Source organism: Anser cygnoides, chromosome 3 (assembly GCF_040182565.1).
Source record: "Anser cygnoides isolate HZ-2024a breed goose chromosome 3, Taihu_goose_T2T_genome, whole genome shotgun sequence".
NCBI lineage: Eukaryota > Metazoa > Chordata > Aves > Anseriformes > Anatidae > Anser > Anser cygnoides.
Genome location: NC_089875.1, coordinates 103,638,606 through 103,648,326, shown reverse-complemented (window position 1 = coordinate 103,648,326; position 9,721 = coordinate 103,638,606). Strand labels below are relative to the sequence as shown.

The window sequence follows — 9,721 nt, the reverse complement described above, 5'->3', positions numbered from 1 at the left end:
CTTAAAGACATACTGCATATTACCTTAAAAAGTATGTGCAGTTGGAGTCAACTTTTTGAAATAAAGTGCTTTTCCTCTCATTGCACATTGATTTCAGCATTACTGTGATTCTGGTGCAAATATTGTATCCGCAAGAGCTGCATCTTTATATAAAAGTGTGGTTTTGTTTGTTTGTTTGTTGTTTTTTAGTTCATTAAAGAGATGCAAAAAAAAAAAAGAGATCACTGTGAAAAGAATAAATGAATGTTTAAGTAGAAATTCATGGATCCTAAAAGTCCTCCCTAATACAATGACCTTTGTCTAATAATTTCATATTTGGATAGTTTGTTTAATCTTTTAAGTGCATTGTAACAAATAGACCCATACTCTGCAGCCACAAGCATAGTAAGTATGAACAGCAAAAACTCATTTCTCACAGCTTTTCCTAAAGTACCATTCTCTTTATTTATGTCAGATAAAATAAAAAATAAAAAAAAAAGCAGTCACCCAGCTCTACTAATTCCCTCACAGAAGCTGTCAAATGAGAGTCCTGGCTGCCAACTCTGCTAAAAGTTTCCTGGTGCCCCAGTTGCAACGGGTGATAGTCCTCCACAGGCTTCCAAGTGAAATGTGATCATTTCTTGCCCATCCTTGTGTTCTCAGCACCATCCAATTAATGGTGGCCCCCGACCAGCAAGGATCTCCAGCAGTGAATATTATTGCTAACCTAACTGAGCACCTGCTGGTAAGGTCTCCCAGTTTCTCTCTGCACTCTAAATGCTCTCATTGTTTATTCATAGAGTCAAAGATTAAAGCCAGAAAGGACCACTGTGATCATCTAACCTCTAATCAGAAACCTTTCCAATTTTGTCAGCCTTCTCATTCACTTGCTGTCATTAGCTGTGGATGCAGAACGCAGTTTACAGAGACCCCATTTATTTTTCAACAGACTTCAGTCTTGTTCAGGTAATCTGGTTTCTTGTTCATCTACCTCTGTAACAGATTTTGCAGGACTGGTCTCTGCCTTCCATCCCAGTTTTGAGCTCTGCCTCAGATACCTGTCTCAACTCTGTCTCAGAGGTCCCAGTGTTTAAGAAGTGTAGAGATCCTGGGATCTGAAAACTTGATCCCAGCAAGTACTGGTAAATGGGACTGCCTTGATCTAGAAAGCAGCTCTGTGGACACGTGCTATGTTATGTCACTTGGCCTTGGTGCCAGAGAATGGTTTGTTACCTGTTTTCTTTAGCGGTAGACACGTAAGTGTTTCTGCCTCCTTAGACTGTGTTGTCCCCAAGGAAGAGGCCTGCTGGTCCTGAATCCCAGGCAGACAGATAGACACTAACTAGAATGGTGAGTCAGACTAAGCTCTGAAAAATGAGAGATCCATTAAACTCTTGTGGTCAGACTTTCCTTCTGAAAGTCTTCTGGTCAGATTTCCTTCTCCCCATCCATGTGTGAGTTTTTCTACTTGATGTTTCTGATCTGCTTTCACTTCCTTACTGGCCAAATAGGAAAGCTAAGTGTGTAACTCCAGTTACCTGAATCATCTTTCTGGACAAAGTGTCTTTCTAATTGGAATTATTTAATCTCAGCTTTGCCTCTAGCCTTTGTGTTTCTCTGTCTAACATCTGTAATATGAAGGTAATAGCACTTCTTACCTCAGACCATAAGTGCATTCAAGTCTGTGATGCATACAGGACCTTGAATAAAATGTTTCATGATAAATATCACCATCTGGCAAAAGCTCACTCTGCTATTATTGACAATGATTTATCAGATACTTATTTTCTTTCTCCTTCCATTTCTTCCTTTCCTTAGTTTTATTCTTGTGGTGGTTTTACTCGGGTGGGTGGCTGAGTTCCACCACAACTGCTCTCTCACTCCCTCTCCTCAAAGAGGAATGGGGAGAAAATACGATGAAAAGGGCTCAAGGGTTGAGATAAGGACAGGGAGATCGCACAGTAATTATCATGATGGGCAAAACAGACTCAGCGTAGGGAGATAGGAAGATTTATTGCCTATTACTAACAAGCTAGAGAAGCGAGAAACAAAGGAAAGAAATCAAAAGCACCTTCCCCCCCATCCACCCTCTTCCACCTCCTCCCCCTGAGCGCCGCAGGGGAATGGGGAAATGGGGGGTTATGGTCAGTCTATAGCGCTTCTTCTCCGCCGCTCCTTCTCGGTCACTCTCGCCGCCTGTGCTGTGGGGTCCCTCCCACGGGATGCAGTCCTTGCTGAACCGATCCGGCGTGGGCTGCCCACAGGCAGCAGCTCTTCAAGAACTGCTCCAGATACGGGTCCATACCACGGGGTCCGTCCCTCAGGAGCAAACTGCTCCAGCCTGGATCCCCCACAGGCAGCAGCTCCTGCCAGGTCACCTGCTCCTGCGTGGTCTCCTCTCCACGGGCTACAGGTCCGGCCCGGAATCTGCTCTGGCAGGGGTCTTCCACAGGCCGCAGCCTCCGTCGGTGCAGGTCCAGCTGCTCCACCGTGGTCTCCTCCACGGGCTGCAGCGTGGAACCCTGCTCCACCGTGGTACTCCACGGGCTGCAGGGGGACAACCTGCTTCACCATGGTCCTCACCACAGGCCGCAGGGGACTTCTGCTCCGGCGCCTGGAGCACCTCTCCCCCTCCTTCTTCACTGACCTTGGCGCCTGCAAGGCTGTTCCTCACTCCTCTCATTCTCCCAGCTGCTGTGTGGCGCAGCGTATTTTATTTTATTTTATTTTATTTTATTTTATTTTATTTTATTTTATTTTATTTTATTTTATTTTATTTTATTTTATTTTATTTTATTTTATTTTATTTTATTTTATTTTTATTAATTTTTTTTATTTTTTTTTTTTATTTTATTATTTCCCTGTCTTAAATATGCTCTCACAGAGGCACAAAACAACATCACTTATTGGCTCAGCTCTGGTCAGCAGTGGGGCCCTTACCAAACATGGGGCAGCTTCTAGATCCTTCTCACAGAAGCCACCCCTATGGCCCGCTGTTACCAAAACCTTGCCACGTAAACCCACTACAATTCTCAATGTTTTATTCTCAATTGCCAGCACTTCTGTTTTTGTCTTTTGCTTTTACATCAGTTCCAGATGTTTCTCTAGTTTTCTTCTCTCTCTTTTTCATGAATGAGAGCTAACTATTGCTACTACGATAAGACTATAAGATTCCCCAGTCTGCCTTCCATCTAGCAAAATGCTGCCTCTCCTTTGAGACCACTCATAGTATGTGAACCACAGCATGACAACTTTGACGTTGGTAACTGTGATTAAGTTGAGTTGAATGATTTGTCCATGAAATTAGTCTTTTCTTCTTTCTGTTTACAGAATATGCTTAAGGATATTGTTGCTTCTTTGATAATTAGCAGAGATTATTCAGACGAGTCACTCAATATTTTTGTGGTTTTGATGAATTGCACTCATGAAGAATCCCAGTGTTAAGGAAAATATCTTTTTCTGTGTGTACTTACACATGTACATTTCAGTTGTTGTTTTTTTTTCTTTTTTTTTCTTTTTTCAGGTATATCTAAACCAGTAAAATTCAAAAATAGATGGTTCCTGAAAGTGAAAGTGGATAGAACACAGGGTTAGCAAAATTTCTTTTTTTTTTAAACAAAGTAAACTGTACTGTTAATCCATGCTTGGGGGAGTTTAAACTTTTTTTCTGTCTTTAGAATTTAAATGTTGTCTTTGGCAGAAGATTTTAAGCCTCAATCAAACGAGCTGGTATTGACTGATTATGATGTGATTGGTGTGTGATATTTACATTTAGAAACTTATGTAGTCCAGAAAGCTCTCTATGGATTTAGGAATGCTGATACACCAAAAGGGTGTTTTGAACGTAAGTATAGTGACATTAACAAAGTTGTATTTGATTCTGAAGTGGCAAAGCAGTCTTCCTTTACCAAAACATACCAATAGTCTAGTTTCACTTCTCTATTTAAGACTAGAGGTCCAGGTGGTACAGCTTCAGGGATGTAACTCTGATTGACACAACAATGCCATAGAAGTCTGGCCTTAGGAAGTGACACTGATTCTCTGAATCTCCTGGCAGAAGTTTGCCTAGTGATTAGCATACATAACTGAGAGTCAGGTTACCTAGGGCCTTTTTTTCTAGCTAGGTCATTGGCTTGCTGGGTGACCTTTTGTGAGACTTCTCATGTTGTTTTGCCTCTTTGCTGTACAATAGAAAAAAAAAAACAAAACTCAGTAAGAATGTGAAACTTAATTCATTAGTATTTGTAATGCATTTGCTGATTTGTAGAATAAAGGCATTCTAGCAATGAATAATTCTTATTCTTGCCTTTATAATAAAAGTGGAGATAAAATACTACACAGGTGACAGTGGAAAGTAGTTTGGGTCTTACCCAACAACATATATGCAATGTGTGCAAGTCTACTGAAAAAATGAGAAACCATAAGAGAATTGAAAGATGAGGATACTACTTTTCTTCCTCTCATGATTTTCTAACTTTTTTAACACTATAATATTTAGGGATTCTATTGAATATCCTACCATATCTTATAAAAAAATAAATAAATGTTTTAAAGCTAATTGAAGCATATTAACAATCTATGAAAGTATCAAATATGAGGATTCCCTGTATCAACTGCTCTCTTAGAATATTCGAGCAGAATTTTTATTTCAGCAACTGTATGATAAGATATGTTTTCTGTTTTCCACTGTGTTCCATTGTATAGATATTTTATTTGTTGCCTTTGTAGTTTCACTGAGACTATATAGCTATGTCTATTATGCTTTCAAATATTTCTAAAAACAAAGTTTGACTGGGAAGCAGGTGAACATTCTAATGATGTCCTATTTGGAAGCTCAAACAGTTTTAAATCCTTTCTCACACTCAAACATTTTTTGCTTTTTGTGTTGAGGCATTTGAGGTTTAACCCAAGTTTGCTACCCTCCTGCCACCGTAGAGTCAGAGGCTGAATCCATCTAGTCTAGGGTTGCTTCTCTCCTTCAGCAAGTCCTAAAGAATGACTTACGTGCAAAAATGTTTTTCCCCACCATCATTTATTCTAGTGAGAATGCCATTTATTTTCTCTCTGCAGACCTCATCTGGTTTGGTATGTAGTGGAGCTTTTCATCATCAAGAGATAGATGGCAAATGAAGTAAGAAAGCTATCTCCCATGGAAAATATTTGCAGAATTAAACTCTTAAATTAAGAGTATCAGGTACCTTTGATTAGTTGTAAAGAGAAAGTAGTAAAGGGGTAAATAAAGAGATTTACTTCATACATCCTGTTTCTGTTTCCTGGAATGATAAATAGAAAAATTAATATATTAGCACTTAAATACTTCTGCAAGTCAGAAAAAAAAGCTCATTTTTATGTACTCATGGATAACCAGTGAGCAATGTACTGTGGCACAACTGTGCAGAACTTCAGAGGGAGAAGGTAGGATCTTGGAAAAATGTTAGAAAATTCTTTTTACATGAGCTGGAAATCCACAAGCTTTATTCAAAATTTGTGTAGTAAAATATGCAGGTACATGTTCATCTATTTGGCAAAACCCTCTGACTGCCAAGTTGCATCAGTATTTAATTTGAAACTGTCATTATAACACTAGTAAAAGAAGTTTGTAAAGCCAAAGAAGAGACTTGAGTAAATAGACTGCCTTTCTGTCTATGCTTTTCTAGTCTGAGTTTCTTGTGGTGCATTTATATTCATGTCTATCACATTGTTAATGAGTTTTCTTCTGTAAATTGACCCTGACTGTTACTCTAAAATATATCTTAAATGAAGTGTGGCTTTGAGACCAGGCAGATTATTAAAATATTAAAGTATATACATTGAATCATATAAAGATCTTTCTTGTTGATATTTCAAGCCTAAATTATTTTTTTGAAAAATGACCTTTAATGAACAGACTTATGGTCCAAGTTGTCCTCATACAAAGCTCCCTCTGGATCTTTTAGTCATTTACATGTCTGCAAAATGGATTTAAAATAACACCACTTAACCTAGTAGCATTTGACAGTCACTTTACTTAAATACGAATGAGTGTTTAAGGTGCAAAACAGATGAAAACTGTGTCCATTGTCTTCTCTGTGAAATACGAACCCTAGATGGTAGCAGAAATTAGTTTATTCTGGGTGTGACCAACAAGCTCAATTCTTAGTAGGAAAAAATTATAAAAGCAAAACAGGCTCTTTATATAATTAGAGGGAAATATGTGTCTGGCTAAGTGGTTGTGTGCTCAGAAACACACACATGTACATTGGAGATTCTTGCAAAAACATTCATATGCCTGATTCTAGTTGGTTAAAATGCCTTTATTAGGATTTTATCTTAAGTTCTTATGTTTTTGACTGCTGATCAACTCTCCAGTGCAAAACCTGTAAATTAATACACAAATCTATATGGACATAAACTCAGTGTCACTTGTATGTATTTCTGTTGATAAAATAAAATTCTTAATTATTTTTGGATACATACCTGCACACATATATACATGCATGCTATTTTTTACCCTCCGAGTTTCAGTAAACTACTCAGCTACTAAGTACCATATAAGTTGCTTGAGATATTGTGACCAGATGGTTCACAGGGCTAGTAATGGATTATAGTGCTTTCTAGCTCCAGATTGCCAGTTCAAATCTGGGTCAGGTTGACACTGTCTGAAAATTATTACTGTTTGGTGGCTTATGTGAAATGAGTTGGAGACCTCAATATAGTTCCTAAAGGCTGGGTTAATATAACACAAATGTCACCAGATGATTGTCGGTTTCAGGGCTCAGGCTGAAGCACACTGAAGTCAGTGGAAAAACTTCCATTGATTTCAGTGGGTATTGAATTAGGTCTTAATTATGGAGAATGAATCCTTTGTGGTCTTGGAAGTGCTTATTTACAGGAGGTGAAGGACGCCCATGAACTGCTCCTGGGAGATGTGTACTGCTGCCAGCTAGGATAAAATAGACAGAGTTGTTTAGCTGTCCTTGTACTTCACTGAGTATGAGAATATCAGGATGGACCAATTCTTGAAAAAAACACAGAAATCTTCCTGAATTTTGGTAAGAATGGGTTTATACTGGCAGAGTGGTTGAGTGTCAAAATCTCTGAGTGTTTGCAATAACATTCTTTGTTTCTGGTCAGCAGGTCAGATTAATGGCTCCTAAGTTTATCACAAATCGTGTGCTCTCACAGAATATTTATCCTTTCATTTTAACAGCAGGCCTACTTTGAACTCCATAGATGATGATGTGGCTTCTGTCTGAGGTGTGTTTTACCACCATCTTGGCTCCATTAGTACAGCAATGAATGATAAGTGATTTGATCGTTGAGGATAAGGGCCATCATAGAGTAGAAATATTAGATATTAAAGACTCTTTAGTTTAACTGACTGGAAATTTAAACTAGACATGTTAAAGTGGGAAATGAGGCACAGTATTATCACCATATTTGATTAACCAGTGGAACAAACCAGTAGCAAAAATGGAGGAATTGCCATTTCTATTTTCACATCAAATTCAGATACACATCTAGAAGATATGTGTTAATCAGATCTTCCACTGGGCTGTGTCCAATGACACTGTTTGCACTGTTATATTAATGTAGTATTATTGCCAAGGGACCCCAAAAAGAGATAAAACTGAACGGCTTGTCTAGCGAACTGCAAGTATTTACCCCTGCTTTCTCCTATCTTTCTAGCTTAGTTCTTAGTCCTGCTAAAGATGCACTTGTGTACAACTGGAGTCACATATTCTCTGTACTCCATGTTAAATTAATTCAAATTTTAAATCTGCTGCAAAACTGTAAGAATGTCTTTAAACAAACAGCTCTTGGCTGCATACCTGAGAACTCAATAAAACTATTATTTAATCCCTTTTGTTTTTATCATAAAAAAACATTTATGGGTTTATATTAAATGATGGTGACTTGAGCATTTTACTTTCTGTGTACATACTCTAAACAAAGGTGCAGATTTGCTGTTGAATTGCAGTATTTTAGAATCCTTCATTTGTTTCTTTGTATACCATTTAGCAGAAAGGAAAATAATTATAGTGATCTTTTTTTTTGTTGTTGTTGTTGTTGTTGATAACCAGTAATCACTGATATTTAAAAATTCTCCTCTCTAGTGGGAAAAATAATAAACCAGATTTTGGCACTTGGGCATGAATAGAGACAGAGAGTAGAAAAGAGACATATATATTTTCAAAGTAGAAAAAGTCACTATGGGATTTTGAATTAGTCTTTTGATCAAGAGCAAGATAGCCTACAAAGAGAGTTTGTAGTTTCACAAGGCAACCCACAAGCTTCAGAAGAAGACCTGGGTGCTCACCAGAAATCTGAAGACCAGCCCAAGAGCTTCACATATGAATGGAAAAAAAAACAGAAGGAAATGAATGAAAGTTTATGATTTTGTCCAGGCCTTCACTCTTGTATACGAAAGTTAGGAGTGTTTAATAGTCAGACTTTATTTATATTTATTATGTCTTATGTGCATAAAGAGCTAAAATCACCAAACAGAAAAGTCACCTCTTCATTGGGATGCTGTCAATCAGGTGAAGTTGTGTGAGAGGCTGTTCCAATTTCAGCTCCAACCATTTGTGTAAAGGATGACGTTTCTATTACCAGAAGACATATCAACCAACAGATCTGCACCTGAGCTGTGACATAAAATTAGATATGGTTTAAAACCTTCTTGCCTTTTTGAATTTATTTGTATTTATTTAGCAATTGATTACTGTTGATGCTGTTTAATGATAAGATTGTCATGTTTTTTATATTAAACATAAATTTAGATTTAATGAAAACATAATTAAGAACACCTGCTGTTTTTGTTACATGTTTATAAACATGGTGTTGCCCCCTTAAAAAGTTTAATATGGCTGAAACTTGTTTAAAAGGAATTTGTAAGGGAAGTTCAGACTTCTACATTAGCCTAGAGAAGAGTGTGGTTCAGATTCCTAAAATATTTCTGTATCATGTATTTAATTTCAGATGCACATGTATTACACTTGTGAGCATTTATCTACAATATTCAATGTGAAAAGGTATTTTCTTTGGGAAGCAATTACCTCCTCATTTAATGATAAAATTTAGAACAGATTTACAGAAAAAAAATAATCAAATATGATATTGTTTTCTCAAATCCCACAAAAAAAACTTTTCCTTTTACATTAATTATCTTTTCTATGTTACTTTCCCCCCACTCTCCTTCAACTGTCTCACTAACTTTTAAGTTCATTTAATTGGCAGGTGTGATGGGGGAGAACACAGAATCTGTATGGAACAATCACAAATCCTGGATACTTCACTCACAGCTATACCTTTTTCCATATAACTGTCTCATTTGTCATTGTATGATCAACAGTTGCCAAAGATTTAATTGCTTATTGAGAGACACCAAAAATTCTTGGTGACTGCACAGATTTGTACTGTTTTTCAGAATTTGCTTGGCACAAAAAGGAACAGAAGAAGAGATTTCATAATGTCATCTTCTCAAAGGTGAACCTGTACTGAACAGGAATTATTTCCATTAGAAAACTGTGTAATGTATTGTATGGACTGAGAAAAGCTCTATAGCTGACTGTTAAGGATAATGTTACGCTGTGATAGATATTTTTGCTATATAATTAGAAATACAGAATATTTCAAGAATTTACATATTTTTGAAAATGTACTCAGTTAATGAGTTTTGTGTCTGTTTATTGATCCACCTTATCTGGCCTTATGTCTTCTTCAATTACCTGTGTGATTGTCCATTTATTTTTTATGATGA

The 9,721-nt window shown here is 37.2% G+C and overlaps 1 protein-coding gene across 1 annotated transcript in view; it reads right to left on the bottom strand.

Moving 5' to 3' along the window:
• COLEC11 (collectin subfamily member 11) overlaps nucleotides 1–2,664 on the bottom strand; it is a 334,707-nt gene extending 332,043 nt beyond the window's left edge. Inside the window, exon 1 of the mRNA XM_066994899.1 lies at nucleotides 2,358–2,664. Within this exon, the coding sequence (XP_066851000.1) occupies nucleotides 2,358–2,553 (196 nt within the window). The 5' untranslated portion in view covers nucleotides 2,554–2,664. The remainder of the gene's footprint in view (nucleotides 1–2,357) is intronic.
• Nucleotides 2,665–9,721: the final 7,057 nt, after the last annotated feature.